Raw genomic sequence first — 16,755 nt, 5'->3', positions numbered from 1 at the left:
GCTTCCTAGAGTCTTCATACATTTTTTTCCCTTTTTTTCTGGAATGCTTTCCCTGCCTTCATCTCTCCTTTTCTCTGTCCTTCCCTTCCACCCTACTTTCCTGTTATCTTTTATTCATTCTTCAAGGCTTTGTTCCAATGTAACCTCCTCCAAAAAGCCTTCTCTGATTGTCCCCCAGCCCAGTTTGAGTTAAAAGGTTTTCCTATGTACCTCCATACCCGGTTATCATTAACACTTATCACTGAGTGCCATAACAGTGTGTTTACAGAGAATTAACTTCCCTACTAGATTGTTAAGATGGTCAGATAGCTTCAACAAAAATACTAGACATATTTGATGAATACTTAGAGATTAAAAATAATGCCTATGATACAAGAAGTTTATTGACATTTAATATTTCATTTTAGATTTTTTAGTTTTTATGAATTTTTAACTTTTTGAAAATGCTGACTCTTAAAATATCTGATATTTTAAAAGGAATATAAGGACAAATACAAATGTCATTTTTGTTGATTTGGCGCCACATTTTCATTGCTATTTTGGAATTTATTTGAAAATTAATCAAAAAATTATATTACATGCAATTGTTACCCATGACGCTAAAAATTCTTTCCTTACTGGCATAGTTACTGCGATTAAAGCAGAATATTTAACAATTCTAGAGCAGTTCTTTGCCAAAAATATATTTCCATGTGTCAAAACTCTTTATTTCTGTAATAATTTCTGTAAACCCAGTCCTTATACTCAGTCTGTTTAACCTCAAAATTATCAAAAGAAAGGTATTTACAATAATTAGATCTCTTTACAATATGTTGAATTTTGAGAAGGTACACTCCTTTCTCCAAATATTTGAAAGCCCTTCAAAGGTCAATTTTGTGAGTACATGAACTTGTAACTAATTATTTGGCAATACAACTATAACAGTTTCCCTAAAAAACTTATCAACTAATTTTCTCAACTTGTTTCATAACAATAATATGTGCTAGGTACACTGGTAAACCTTTCACCTTTCGATAATTCATAACAACCTGTGAAATGATTATTATCACTCCTGTTTGGCAGGTGGAAAAACTCACACTCAGAAAGTTAGGTAGCTTGCCCAAGGTCACACCGCTAGAAAATGGCAGAGCCAAAACCTATCTGAAACCAAAATCTGACTCTTAACCACAGTGCTGTGTTACCTACTATCTTAAACTTTTTAATTCTTAATTTAAGGCTACCATCTCTTTTATGATAATATGTTGACAAATATTAGCTTAAAAGCCATCTGTAAGAAAGATAAAAAGCTAGACCACCCCCCCCAAAAAACCCAGAAAACAAAACAAAACAGTAAATTATTTGTCTGAAAGGAATTTGGCACTGGTGTGAACCTCTGAATTGTACTTCTTTCTGGCTCTGGCTGATAGATAGCCATCAGCCAAGTGATTCCTTGGGTTTTGTTGCCCAAAAGTGGGATAAATTTCCAGGAAGATTTATATTCTTAAACCTAGACTTTGAATTGGAAGAATAGGTTATTTTACAGGGCCAGGAAGATAGTGGGAATACTCATGCATGAATTATATTAAAATAATAAAATCGACATATTATATGTAAAACAAAGTACTAAGAAATGTTAGTTTTTATACAGTATAGGTAACATTCATTGAGTGCATATATATGCCGACATTGCCCTAAGCACTACACGGGTATTGGCTCAAATAATTCTTATGACAACTCTGTGAAGTTATCCTTATTTGACAGATAAGAAATTGAAACATGTGATTTCCACCCCCCACCCCCCCACCCCCCACCGCCAGCAACTCAAATACCAGAAAAGTAAAGCCTGGTTTGGAAACTCCTTGATGATGAAACCCGGTTTGGAAACTCTGTATTAACTCATCTTTCTATCCCTATCGCCTAGCACAGGTTTTGTCACAGAGAGGGACTAAGTGACTATTAATTGAATTAATAAGCAGTAATCTATACATAAAGAGGCTTGGAACACCCATATTCATGTCTTAATTCCTGCAGCAAAGCATGAAGATTTCTAGAACTTTGACTTTGTCAATATAATTACATGTTTAGAGAATGATGTTTTAAAATTCAATACCATGTACTTTGGCGTTTGGGGAGGGTTTTGGTTAGAGAAGATATAGATCCAGCTTTCACTGAAGTGTACAAAACCAAACAAGTTAATTACAGATGATTACCGTATACTATACATCCATAAAAGTCTAAAAGTCTAAAAGTATGGGTATGGTGTGTCTGGCTGGCTCAGTTGGTTAAGTAACCGGCTCTTGATTTCATCTCAGGTCATGATCAGGGTCATGGGGTCAAGCCCTGTGTGGGGCTTTGTGCTCAGTGCGGAGTCACCTTGAGATTCTCTCTCTCCCTCTCCCTCTACTGCTCCCCCTGCTCTCTTGCTCTCTCTAAATAATAAATAAATAAAATCTTTTTTTAAAAAAGTATGGGTGTGTTTGTGAGAGAGAAGGAGGGAGAGAAAGGAGAGAGAGAGGCAGACAGACGTGGGCTGTTAGGGGGATGTTTCTAATCCAAACTTAAATTCTGGAAGACTTTCCAAAATCAGTTACACTGGAGCTGAGTTTCGAAGGTCTGCAGAGTTAGTTTCCTGAAGAAAAGGTGGGGGCCAGGGAGTTGGAGGTTGGGGAGGCATTGCTGGTAGAAGGGGGCAGTAAAAACCAGTGCAAAGGCCTGGAGGCAAAGAACTTGGCTCATTTTGGAAACTTCATACAGTTCTGTGTAGCTGGAAGTTAGAACTGGGGGAAGGGTACATGCAGAGAGAGGAGTTTAGAGAGGAGAGACAGTGGCCAACTTGTGAGCGAGTTTTTCATAATAAGCAGTTTGGATTTTATTTTGAAAACAGTATGATAGAGATCACCGGAGGTGGCCAGAGGACCAGAAATAAGATGCTGCTTTACTGTAAGAGAGAGAGCACAGATAACAGTTCAATTACTGAAGTGACACCTTCTGTTATAGTGTAGAACCTATATCTCCCAAACCATTTTATTTCCTGTTGAAATTCTAACAGAATTCTAGCAGATTCCAGTTTTCCAGTCACTGTAAATAGTAGCCAACTAAAATAAAAGTTTCCGGGCACCTGGGTGGCTCAGTCATTAAGTGTCTGCCTTCAGCTCAGGTCATGATCCTGGGGTCCTGGGATCAAGCCCCACATCGGCTTCCTGCTTGGCAGAAAGACTGCTTCTCCCTCTCCCACTCTCCCTGCTTGTGTTCCCTCTCTCACTGTGTTGCTCTCTGTCAAATGAATAAATAAAATCTTTAAAAAATAAATAAATAAATAAAAGTTTCCATTGGTCTCAAGCAAATATTATTCATATTGTTAGAGCCATCCCCGAGAGTCAGCTTCTGTCCATGAGATGGATACTTGACTATAATCAGATGATATCCTGAGAAGACACTTGCATCCTTTTGCTTTCAAACCACATTTATCATTAAATTGAGTTTTTATTGCTTTTTTGAAAATTAATTTAAAATTTTTTATGACATGGTTATTTTATATTTTAATAGATCAAAGGCACTAAAGGTAATGTGGGTAGAAAATAAAAACCAGAGTGTCTAAAATAGGAGATATTTTTAAGGCTAGAACTTTAATATTGTGTATCATTATATGTATTCACTCTTTTTTCTCATCCCCCACAAGAAAATGTACCCAAATATTTCGGTTTTAAATTATTTAAAAATATCTTTAGAAAAGACATAGCCATGGTTTTCCTTAAGTTCTGTCACTTAACCTGAGTATGTTTAATCTTATTTCCTAATGGTTCTGATTTTTCCAAATTGTTGTATAGTCTAGCATATATTTTTTTAAAAATCTGTTAATTTTTTCCATAGTCCCTTTTGTGAGCTAAAATTTTCTATTTTTTAAAGTATTTCATTTTCTGAATTTAATCATTTGGTTCTTTCCGCAATATTTATCATGATATATAAACCCTCTTTCAGTGGTAGAATCCTAAGTTGTCTGTGTTGAATGGAAGAATTAGTAATAGGTTTAATGAGAGAATTCTCTTTCAACTTTTGTGTTTTTATTCTCTTCTTTAAGCATTTGACTATTGTGCCCAGTTTTTTAAAAAATACATTTACGGTGCTAATGACTTTTTAATCCATAAGCTATTTAGCTTATGGATTAGCATAAGTCTAAACAATTATATTTACATTATTTTTTTAAAAGATTTTATTTATTTATTCAAGAGAGAGAGAGACAGAGAGAGAGCATGAGCAGGAGGGAGGGGCAGAGGGAGGGGGAGAAGCAGACTCCCTGCTGAGCAGGGAGCCTGATGCTGGGCTCAATCCCAGGACCTGGAGATCATGACCTGAGCTGAAGGCAGACGCTTAACTAGCTGAGCCACCCAGGTGCCACCAATTATATTTACATTATACTAATTAAAGAATGGCATATTATTTTTATGATGTTATTGTTTTATATATATATAATGTGATTATTTTTAACAAGATTTTTATGAACCAGAAATTCCCATAAGCATTCTAAAAGATGAAGCTTCCCAAGCATTTTTCCTAGTGTGTAGTGAATTGGTAGCACATTTAATTGTAATGTCAGAAGTTTGAATCCTTTACTATAAGTAATTGTGTTACAAAACTTGTATGTTAGAATTATTGCTTTTATTTCTTTAAATAGGAAATGTTACATGGTCTGAAAAATTTATTTAAGTTTTAAACTTTATTTTTCTTGGATAACAATTCTTAAAGCATTGTACTTTTTTCTGCAGATTGATCAGACAGCTGATGCAAGTTTTTTGGGCTGGGTTATTGCTTCATTTAGTCTTGGCCAAATGGTAGCTTCACCTATATTTGGTTTGTGGTCTAATTATAGACCAAGAAAAGAACCTCTTATTGTCTCCATCTTCATTTCGGTCGCGGCTAACTGCCTCTATGCATATGTCCACGTTCCAGCTTCTCATAATAAATACTACATGTTGGTTGCTCGTGGATTGGTGGGATTTGGAGCAGGTAATATTTATGTATATGTTTGGCTGTGTCAGATTCATTCACCCTGACATTTATGGCCCTTTCTCACCTGGTGTCACCTCCTCATAATCTCATATCTTACATATAGATCTCTTATTGCAAATAGACAAATATCTTTCCTATCATTTTGCCTTTCCTCATAATGTTCCCATTACCTATAGTTTCTTGATTCTGTTCCCATCATTCTTCATCCTTCAAGATTCATTTCAAGTTCCACATCTTCCATAAAGCTTTCTTAGGTAACTACCCCTTAACAGATCTTTCCTTTCTCTAGCTTGTCTGTGGCACTTGCTTATATCCTGTTTTGCACTGTTTTCACCTTTATCACCAACCAGATAGTAAACTTTTTATAATTAGAGACAATTTATGACTTCCTAAAATATTCTGTGGCCCCTTACAGAGTCTCTTGCCATAATAAGAACTCAAGAAATTTTTTTTCAATAAATTTGTTTTCAGTCAAATTCATAGTGGATTTCTTTTTCTGTTTCTTATATTATGGGTCCTAAGCATGCAGAGTTTGTGACATCTTTTAAAAATAGTTGTAGCAATCACTAGTATGCCATTCACTCCATATTTAATGTGCTTTCTCCATATTTAATGAAGAAAAAAGTTTAACATTTCTGTAATGCCTTTTTTCATTCATTCAGATCTTTAAATGTGTTTTCATGTTACTGAAAGCAATATTTTCCATTAATTGATATATTTTCTCAATGTACGTGCTTTGTATGATCATAAAGAGGAAGCAGTGATTTTTGTTCTATATAAAGCCTAATTAAGTTGAATTTTATAAACTGAAGGATATTTTCTTTTACTTTGAATTATTGTATCTTTTTTTAGGAAATGTGGCAGTTATTAGATCATATATTGCCGGTGCTACTTCCCTCCAGGAAAGAACAAGTTCCATGGCAAACACTAGCGCATGTCAAGCATTAGGTTTTATTCTAGGTCCAGGTAGGTATTTTTCACTTGTCATTACTTAAACTGGGAAAACTTTTGAGGTTCAAATGTTAAATGGAATCCAAGTGTAAAACCTCATAGCTGAAAGGAAACTAGTATTTTTTGATCCAACAGGAGGCTAGGCTCTTTATATGTGTTAACAAATGTCCTCTAAAGTAAATGGTATTAGCCCCATTTTACAGATTAGGACGCCAAGGCATAGAGAATCTAAGTAAATTATTCAAGGTCAGCCAGATAGCAAATGGGAAATATGAGGTTTAAACCAAACTCTGACTCCTGAGTATATGTTCTGTGAAATAATCATTTAGCTTGACATCTCCATAATAGTTTGCTTTTTTCCCCATTTATTAGAAACAAAATTCTTTTGACTGAGGATTTGAGGAAAGTTATAGGAGGTTCTTAACTCTTTTGCTCTCTGCCCATGCCTTTCAGACTTTTCTAAGGTTGAAGAAAATGAAAGAATGTTTAAAAGACTGTTTAAAGACCATTTTTCTTCCAAAACTTCATTTGAACTTTGAGTGTAAAACATTGTTAATGAGATTTAATACTTCCCCAAGGCAAGTAACTTTTTGCTGATTAGATAAATTAGTAATTTTTATGCTTAGAAAAACATTAAAAAAACCATATAATTGGCTCATGCTTTGAATACTGCAGTTACGAATATCATCACTTTGAGTCCAGCTCAGTTTACTTCATCATTAATATCCCACCCTCACCCCTGTTTCCATTACTTCCTTTTAGATAGCCAAGAAAAAGCTGTAAAAAAGAGAATCTAATTTATCTTTCACCAAAATCTAATGTTTCAGTTTAGTTTTCTGGAGTAAAATATAATAAGCACAAATGTAGAATAATTGGGCCAACTGCATTTTATAAAATATATGAGGACATAGTCTGGGTCTTTTTCATTTACCACTCTTCCTCAGTATCTAGCACAGTACCTGGTATAGACTTAGGTTCTCAGTAAATATTTTGACCACTTAAGAAGTATTTTAAGGATTAAATAATGATAAAACAAAATAAAATAAATGAGGTAAAAGCATGCAATAAATCTCATAGCATTTTAGAACCAAGAAAACTGAAGTTCAGAGACAGTACCAGCTAGTATAAAGGCAGACAGGACATTAGAAAAAAAAAGATTGGCACTAAAATTTATATCACCTTGTTCATTGATTTGCCACATTTTCAACCTTAGAATAAAAGAAATAATCAAAAAGAAAAAGAAAAAAAAGTATTTTAAAGATTAGCTCATTTAAATATTTTATATTATATATAGATGCATAAATATAGGCCTGAAAAAGATTAGATGACCTTTCCTGTAGTAGCCACATTAACAGCACTAGCATTTTTTGAATGCTTACTATGTGCCAGAGACTGTTCTAAGTGTTTTATAGTGTCTTACTTCATCCTTACCTTAAGGTTACATGTAAATTATTGGAAGAGCCAGATATAGAATCTACATCAGGAAAGCAAACCAGTACTCTTCGAATCTGATTTTTGCCATAGATCCAAATTTTAAAAAAACATATAATTTAAATACCATATACACAGTGATAATTTGAAATATTGACTTAAAATGTGACATTCTGTTTCTTAAATTAAATCATGATTTATTTATAGAAGAAACTGGATAATTTAGATTTCCTGTGGAGATATTTTTTAAAAAGGAAGATACTGACAAGTTACTTTAAATATAATACTTTGTGAGTATATATACATCAGTGTTTCTCAAACTTTTCTCATTACTGTCCCCCTAAGGAGCCTTTTTAGACATTTTTTCCTAATACCACAGGTCAGTTGTGTTTCTTTTATGTACTGTACGAATATCTATGCTTTATACAGAAAAAGTAACATTTTGCCCCCTTCCCTTGAACTAACTTTCTTGCCTCTATTGAGATGCATGATGTAAATGGATGATTCCATAATGTTGCTTCCAATCTCATGGTAAATGTCTTTCACATTTTTTTAGCTTGTGCCTCCCACTTAATAATTCATCTGTATACATTTTATTTCATTAAGTTTTCCAGACTTGTTTTGCTCTCATTGGAGAAAAAGGTGTGACATGGGATACCATTAAACTACAGATAAACATGTACACAGCACCAGTTTTACTTGGCGCGTTCCTGGGAGTTTTAAATATTATTCTGATCCTTATTCTCTTAAGGTAATTAGATAGAAATGATGAAACTACCTTTGTAGATTGTGAAATTAAATAAGCATTATCATTATTGGAAGATAATTATTCCTATAAAGGCCTTATTTGGCTTTTGATGTCTATAGTTGTGTTCATGTTTTTTTGATCAGCTAATGAATATAATACTCATAACTGAAATAATGGATAATCCAATAAATGAGAATAAAGTCTTTGAAGACTCAAGGTTTGATCTTGATTTACTAACTATAGGTTTCTAAGTAGGGGAACAGCATGAAAGCAACATTTTAAGTAGATTAATGATTGGTATCAATCTTAAATACAAAAGTTACTTATATCTCTCATATCTTTTATTTATTAGAAGAAATTTTATAAAACTACAAAAGTTTTATTACTTTATATTTCTTTAGAGTACTTTATCCAAAGGCCCAAAAACATTTACAACAAATGTTTAAAATCACTGGAAAATGTCAAATATTTATTAAGGTAGATCATATGTGCTTTTGAATGAATTGAATATTATTTTTCATTTTATAGGATAATATAAGAATTGTAATTTGTATCTTTTAAATTTTGTTGGTTATATCTCACTGGTAATAATTTCATTACTCAAAAGTCAGTAAAATAAACCATATCAGAATGTGCAAAAATAGAAGGCTAGTAATAAATTTAAGTCATTTATCTATTATACTAAGTTTTTCATGGATACAATACTTATGTTTTTCTATTTAAGAGAACATCGTGTGGATGACTCAGGACGACAGTGTAAAAATGTTAATTTTGAAGAAGGTACTATTTAACCTGTTTGACTAAATTACTAGAACATTATCAAAGTGTTTCTGATGATTCTGTCTGTCTGATATTTACTTGATTTTACTTCTGAGGACAGTACAGTGGGTGACTGGGGAGGATCTTCAAAATTGAAAGTTATCTAAATTGATTATAATTTTTTAAGATTTTATTTATTTGAGAGAGAGAGAGCAGAAGCAGGGGGAGCAGCAGAGGGAGAGGGAGAAGCAGGCTCCCCCTGAGGAGGGAGCCCAATGTGGGGCTTGACCCCAGGACCTTGGGATCATGACCTGAGCTGAAGGCAGACGCTCAACTGGCTGAGCCATCCAGGCGCTCCTAAATTGATTATTTTTTAAAAAGGCATGCCCAGGATCTCCTGGGTGGCCCAGTCGGGTAAGCGTCTGCCTTCGGTTTGGGTCATGATCCCAAGGTCCTGGGATCGAGTCCTGAGTAGGGATCCCTGCTCCAAGGGGAGTCTGCTGCTCCATCTGCCACTCCTCCCACTCGTTCTCTCAATCTCTTTTTCTCCCTCTCAAATAAGTAAATAAAATCTTAAAAAAAATTTTTTTTAATTTTTAAAAATTAAAAAAAAAATTAAAAAGGCATGCCCAGATCAGTTATTTGGTGCTCATGATTGGCAAGGCTAAAACCATTGCTAAAAATCACTTCATCTTGTTTGTAAAGAGCCAATATCCTAAAACCCTCCAGTTCTTTGGAATGATTTCAGTAACTTTCCTACCAAATGTGTCTTTCTGTCTCAAGCATTTCTTTACTCCCTTAATCATGGGAATAGGTTTCTCTTGTGTATTTTTATTCTTTTGGTATACTCTACAAACATACATTTTCATCCCTTAGATCTTTCTCTGACTCAGAAGTAGGTACCCAATCTGGTCAATAGGTATATTTTACTAAATAAACCACTATTTAAGTACTAATTATTTCCTCCTTGTGGAGTGTCCCCCTCTGTGCAAAAGATTGCAACTCAGTTCTTGCCTTTAATGAGTTTGTAAAATTGTGAAAAAGACATAGTGTTATTTTACCAAGCACTTTTATAGCCATTTTATTTAATTTTCACAACAAAACTAGTGGAAGGTAAAGTTAAAAGTAGTAGGGTGGAGAGCAGAGTGGTGAGGAGCATTAGTAAGTTTTTGAAAGAAGGAGAAGTGTAACAATAGAGTCCATGTGAGACTAATCCAGATGTGTGAAGGCCTGAACTAGGGCAGCAGCTAAGAGTGGAGAAGGGATAGATGTGAGTTTTTGGAGGAAAAAAAAAAAAATCAAGATTCTTGACAGATTGAATAGGGCATATTAAGGAATAGAGGGAGTTGTTGAAGATGTCTGTCAGGTTTTGAGTCTAGATAAATGAAAGAATGGGAGAGAACAAGAATTTAGGAAGGGACATTGGCTGAACAGAGAAAATGATTTCAGTTTGGATCAAGCTAAATATAGTGCTACACTAGAAAAACTCAAAAAATGCTGGAGGCATTTGTAATTGTGGCAGCCAAGATCAAAGCTAGAGATAGAAATTTCAGAATAAGTCAGTGAAAAACACTACAGCAACAAAGAGAGAGTGAGAGAAAAAAGGAAAGGAAGGGGTAGATGACTTAAGTGTGGGAATATAGGGGCTAAAAATATATCTGAAAGTTTTCAAAATAAAAAAGGAAAGAAAGAATGGTGAGGAAGTGCCAGCAGAGGGTATAAGCTACTTTGCTTAAAACGTGAAAAATAGGGCGCTAACTTGAAGGACCTATCAGGTAAAAGGAATGAACAATTTGAAGAGGGTGAGTATAAGGTGCTGAGAAAAGGAAGATACACCAAAGGGAAATCTTTGAGAAGTTAGAAGGGGATAACAGTATGGATCAGTGCTTCACTGACTTTAACATGCTTCGAAAGCACCTGGAAACCTTGTTAAAATGCCAGTTCTGAATCAGTAGTCCTGGGGAGAGGTCTAATTAGGGTTGCCAGATAAAACACAGGATGCCCAGTTGAATTTGAATAATTTTTTAGTGTAAATATGTCCCAGCCAGTTAAATTTAGATTTCAGATAGCAACAAATCATCTTTTATTTTATTTACTATTTATTATTTTTACAAATAATCTTTTAGTATAAATATGCCTCAAATATTTCACGGAACATTCTTATACTTAATTTTTTTTAAAGATTTTATTTTTTATTTATTTGACAGAGACACAGCGAGAGAGGGAGCACAAGAAGGGGGAGTGGGAGAGGGAGAAGCAGGCTTCCTGCTGAGCGGGGAGCCCGACGTGGGGCTCGATCCCAGGACCCCAGGATCATGACCTGAGCTGAAGGCAGACACTTAACGACTGAGCCACCCAGGCGCCCCTCTTATACTTAAATTTCAAATATTGCAGAGAAAATACTTAAAGTTATTGTTTATCACAAATTCAAGCTTAACTGGGTATCCTGTATTTTTATTTACTAAATCTAGCAAACCTAGTGATATTCTGAGAATCTACAATTTTAATAAGCTGTCACAGGAGCTGATGCTGCTGGTCTATGAACCACACTGTCCAATATGGTAGCCACCAGCCACATTTGGCTATTTAAATTTAAATTAAATTACATTTAAGAAATTCCTCAGGCACACTAGCAACATTTCAAGTGTTTAATTATGGGTGCATGTGGCTAGTGGCTAATTGTATTAGACAACACAGGGAAAGGACATTTCCATCATGTCAGAGTTCTGTTGCACAGCACTGCCCTAAAGCACAAATGAGAGTTTAGAAAGACCAGATTTATTTTCTTTCTCAAGAATTCTCGGTACTTCAAAATGATTTCCAAAACAAAAGTCCTTTTTAAATTTCAGTAAATATTTAAATAAAATGTGTCTGCTTTTTCCCTATTATTAAAAATATTATCATTGGATAGATGATAATTTCTAATTACATAGTCTTTGAATCAATATATGAATGTATTCTTTTCTTAAAAATTCTGATAATTTGGATACCCAGTCAAGCCTCACAGTCTAGAATGCAACATTTCTGAGCTTTCCCACTGAAGCCAGTAGTGGGTGGAGGCCACAGGAAACTAACCACATATGAAGCAAACTCCAGTCTGACTTGGGGCAGTGTTGCTTTTTGATTCGAAGGCATAAAGACTGGCTTCTAGATGGTGATTGAAAATCAGGGAGGTCTATCCAAAATAATACAAGGCCCACAAGGACCAGCATCCAGAATCCTAAGATACAGAGGCGAGCACTATGATGAAAACAGTTACGAGAAACTTACTGTATCCGAGGGAAGTTCCCCCCCCCCCCCGCCACTGCTATGCATACACTTAAAGACAGCATAAAATGAACACGTTCTTAAATTACTTGCCTGGTTTACTCTGAATAAGTGGGTAAATTATAAAATAGCATGACAAATGTATATAAGTAGATTATATGGCTTCACACTTCTCAGTTATATCAGGAATAGCTAATATTGAGTGTGCGGCTTAACTACATAGTTCAAGATAAGTCAGTACACTCACTTTGCCCTCCTAATTTATAAAACCACCATCAAAACTTGGTGGATATTTGCAAAATATATTTCTTTATAATATAAATATATAAATAATAACATAAGGACTTTAAAAAATTGTGATAATAACAAGGATATTTACTAATACTAATTTCAAATAGCATTGAAAATCAAAATATATATCCATTGAAGTGAATCACAGAACTAACTGATTTAATAAACTATTTGAGTCTTCATTGAAATCCTCGTAAATTTAAGATTTAGGTGAAATAGGGAAAAAACTTGCAATGGAAATTTATTTTTTTTAAAGATTTTATTCATTTATTCAGAGCAAGAAAGAGAGAGTGCACGAGCAGGGAGAGAGGCAGAGGGAGCGGGATAACAGAATTAAAGTATAGCTCCTGGGAAGAAAATTCACTTTATTTTTAAATGCCATTTAAAAATTATTTCTATTGGGGCGCCTGGGTGGCTCAGTCAGTTAAGCGTCTGCCTTCGGCTCAGATCATGATCCCGGGGTCATGGGTCAAGCCCCACGTCGGGCTCCCTGCTCAGCAGGGAGTTGGCTTCTCCCTCTGCAGCTCCTCCTGTTTGTTCTCTCTCTCAAATAAATTAATAAAAATCTTCAAAAAAATAAAAATTAAAAATTATTTCTGTCATATAAATCATTATTTTTAAACTGCTTTGAGCCTAAAAGTGATTTCAAATGTTTACTCTTAGAATTTGCTACATATAATTTCTACATTATTTTAGTGTCATAAGAAAAATTAGATGTTTAAGTAATATAATTTTTCTCTTGTTTATTATAGTAAGTACAGATGAAGTTCAGGTTCCCCAAGGAAATATTGATCAAGTTGCTGTTGTGGCCACCAATATTCTGTTTTTTGTGGTTCTATTTATCTTTGCCCTTTTTGAAACGTAAGTTTTATTGTCTTCATCAAATCATATTATGTAAATAACCTGTATTTCTTAATGTAACATTAATCAGTTATATCGATGTTCTCAAAAACTTTATGTAAGGCATATTTTTTGACATGATATAAAAAGTATATATAAATTTTATGCTTTTAACCTGAATATAGTTAATTCTCTGTAATCTTACTACTTTATCTTACTTCCTTTTAAAGGAATCTGTTTCACTAGTCTTTCTTTTCTTTTTCTGAGTGTTATATATATATTTAATATAGTTCTAAAACTTTAGTGCCATGATTTAAATTAACTTTAAGCTCTATAACTCTCTTTTTACGTGTATGGGGTTCAGCCTGGCAATGTTAACTCTATTTAAGCTCTGATCCTGAGGAAAACTAGCATATTATGAAATCTCTGCCTTGTATAGGTTGTGTTGACCTTTAGCTATCATACGGCTTTTTTATTTTTAAAATGCCTTTCCATTATATTATAAAAATAGTACATTCTTGGTATAAATATTCTAAAGACTACAACTATATCTCCACATCCTTTTCTTTCCCTGGAAGTAACCACTGCTAATACTTCAGTATTGATTTTTCAAATTTTTTTTTTATACAACTGCAAGTAGTGGGGGGTATGTGTGTGTGTGTGTGTGTGTGTGTGTGTGTGTGTGTGTGTGTGTGTGTGTAGTGTGTATATTAAATCAACATAGAATATGGACATCATTTGAAAATTTGGTTTATTCCTTTGTCAATAATTGTAACATTTTTATGCCAGTACATGTAGATTTGCTTGACTTTTTTATTTTTAAAATTATTGAGGTATGTGAAATTTTCAGTTCGTCTGATTTGGGGCATTTTTAAAAACTGTGGTAAAATATATGTAACATAAAATGTACCATTTTAATTATTTTTAATTGTACAGTTCAGTGGCATTAAGTATATTCACATATGTTGTACAACCATAACCCCTATCCATTTCCAGAATCTTTTCATCATTCTAAACAGAAGTTCTACACCCATTAAACAGTAAGTCCCCGTTCCCCTCACCTAGCCCCTGGTATAGCCTTTATTATACTTTCTCTATGAGTTTGCCCAATCTAGGTACCACAAATAAATGGAATCATACAACAAATTTCCTTTTGTCCTTTTGTGTCTTGCTTATTTTCACTTAGCAAGATGTTTTTAAGGTTCATCCATGTTATAGCATGTATCTGAATTTCATACCTTTATGGCTAAATAATATTTCATTGTGTGTATATACCAGTTTCATTTATCCATTCATCTATCAGTGGACATTTGGGTTACTTTTGGCACTTGTGAATAATGCTATGTTGCTATGATGAACGTTGGTATACAGGTATCTGTTTGAGTCCCTGCTTTCAGTTCTTTTGGTTATATACCCAGAGGTGGATTTGCTGAATGATATGGAATTCTATGTTTAACTTATTGAGAAACTACCAAACCATTTTCCTCATCAGTTCCTCTGATTTTAAAATTAAAAATGGTGATTTTTTTTTTTTTTTTTTTTAAGAATGAATATCTTAGGGACGCCTGGGTGGCTCTGTTGTTAAGTGTCTGCCTTCGGCTCCAGTCATGGTCCCAGGGTCCTGGGATCAGGCCCTGCATTGGGCTCCCTGCTCAGCGGGAGGCCTGCTTCTCCCTCTCCCACTCCCTCTGCTTGTGTTCCCTCTCTCGCTGTGTCTTCCTTGGTCAAATAAATAAAATCTTTAAAAAAAAATGAATATTTTAAATGTATTTCAATTCCATTTTGTAACCAGTTAATAGAGGAGATAGCAGGAAAAGAAGCTTGGCAAGGAAGGAGACAGTCATATAAAAGAAGAACAACATTCAGAAGTAGGGAAAGAGGGGCACCTGGGTGGCTCAGTCAGTTAAGCGTCTGCCTTCGGCTCAGGTCATGATCCTGGAGTCTGGGGATCAAGCCCCATGTCAGGCTCCCTGCTCAGAGAGGAGTCTGCTTCTTCCTCTCCCTCTGCCCCTCCCCCTGCTCCTTCTCTCTCACTCGCTCCTCTCTCTTAAATAAATAAAATCTTAAAAAAAAAAAAGTAGGGAAAGAAATATATTCAGAAAGAGGGATGAAAGAGACTGAGGAAGAAACAAAATCCAACAAGTTTCTCATCACTTAATAATAGTAACATTATTACTATTATGTTATTACTTATTTCAATGAAATTAAAAAGAAACTAATTTAAACCAGTTTAACCATGACTAGTTAGTTAGAATGGTAAGAATTACAGTTGGTTTGTTTCTTTTCCTGTCCTTCAGACTTTTTGCAATGTGGATATATTATATAATTAAAAATAAATATTAGTAAATAAAAATACAGTCAAACTTAGTAGCTTGTGCGTGTGACAACAAAATGTGCTTAAAATGTGTTAATTTTTTTTATGTAGAGCTGGTGTCCTTGCTAAAAGGGATGCAAATTCTTGAATGTATCAATATCGTTATTAAAGCTTCTATTTCATATTTATAATCACTATGATTTAAATAAAATAAGAATAATTTTTTTGTTTTTCTTAGAATCGTTACTCCATTAACAATGGATATGTATGCCTGGACTAGAGAACAAGCTGTATTATATGGTGGAATAATACTTGCTGCTCTTGGAGTTGAGGCGGTTATTATTTTCATGGGGATTAAATTACTTTCCAAGAAGTAAGTTATGTGTCTTTGGTTTTGTTTCAGTGCATTTTAAAGTAGACTTTTAAAAAAGTCTTTTTTTTAAAGTGAAACATGAAACAGAGCTAACAACATACACAAGTGTGTTAGTAAAATAACTTAAAGTTTTTCTCTAATTATGTATTACTTTTAGTCCTTGAATGTTTGCAAACAGATTTAAAGTTTATTAAGGGAGCATGATATTTCTATACCATACGTTACATTCTTCGGTAAAGCAAGATATTTTACAAAGTGAATTAATTTCTTCTTTTTTTTTATTTTAAAGATATTTATTTATTTGAGAGAGAGAGAGTGAGCAAGAGAGAGCACAAGCTGAGTGAAGGGCAGAGAGAGAAGCAGACTCCCCACTGAGCAGGGAGCCCCATGCGGAGCCCAATCCCAGGACCCTGGGATCATGACCTGAGCTGAAGGCAGACGCTTAACAGGCTGAGCCACCCAGGTGCCCCATTTTTTTTTTTTTAAAGATTTTCATTTATTTATTTGAGAGAGAGAGAGCACAAGAATTAATTTCTTCTAACATATCTTTTGTATATTATGGGTTTTACTAAGTATTTCTAAAAGTGTATTTTATAAAACTTTATTCTGCTGTATGGTAATATATGTTGTGCAACAGAAAAGAATTAATGGTTAAGTCTGGAAAATTCTGGTTAAAATTACCAAACTTCTTTACTCTAAAACTTCCAAATCTTCAGGACATATATATAATATCACCATAATGACAAAGACATTATGTAGCATTTCTCAAAGTTACTTGTAACTTTAACTTTGACC

General features: G+C 34.2%; 1 protein-coding gene across 1 annotated transcript in view; it reads left to right on the top strand.

The window, feature by feature from the left end:
* The window catches only part of MFSD8 (major facilitator superfamily domain containing 8), a 37,590-nt gene that overhangs the window by 14,641 nt on the left and 6,194 nt on the right, over window positions 1-16,755 (top strand). The window contains exons 4-9 of the mRNA XM_027597851.1: window positions 4,743-4,983; window positions 5,839-5,952; window positions 7,975-8,119; window positions 8,841-8,896; window positions 13,186-13,294; window positions 15,826-15,960. Coding sequence (XP_027453652.1) covers window positions 4,743-4,983; window positions 5,839-5,952; window positions 7,975-8,119; window positions 8,841-8,896; window positions 13,186-13,294; window positions 15,826-15,960 — 800 coding nt within the window. The remainder of the gene's footprint in view (window positions 1-4,742; window positions 4,984-5,838; window positions 5,953-7,974; window positions 8,120-8,840; window positions 8,897-13,185; window positions 13,295-15,825; window positions 15,961-16,755) is intronic.

Source organism: Zalophus californianus, chromosome 2 (assembly GCF_009762305.2).
Source record: "Zalophus californianus isolate mZalCal1 chromosome 2, mZalCal1.pri.v2, whole genome shotgun sequence".
NCBI lineage: Eukaryota > Metazoa > Chordata > Mammalia > Carnivora > Otariidae > Zalophus > Zalophus californianus.
Note: the sequence above shows the minus strand (reverse complement) of the source record. Positions and strands in the feature narration are given on the sequence as shown.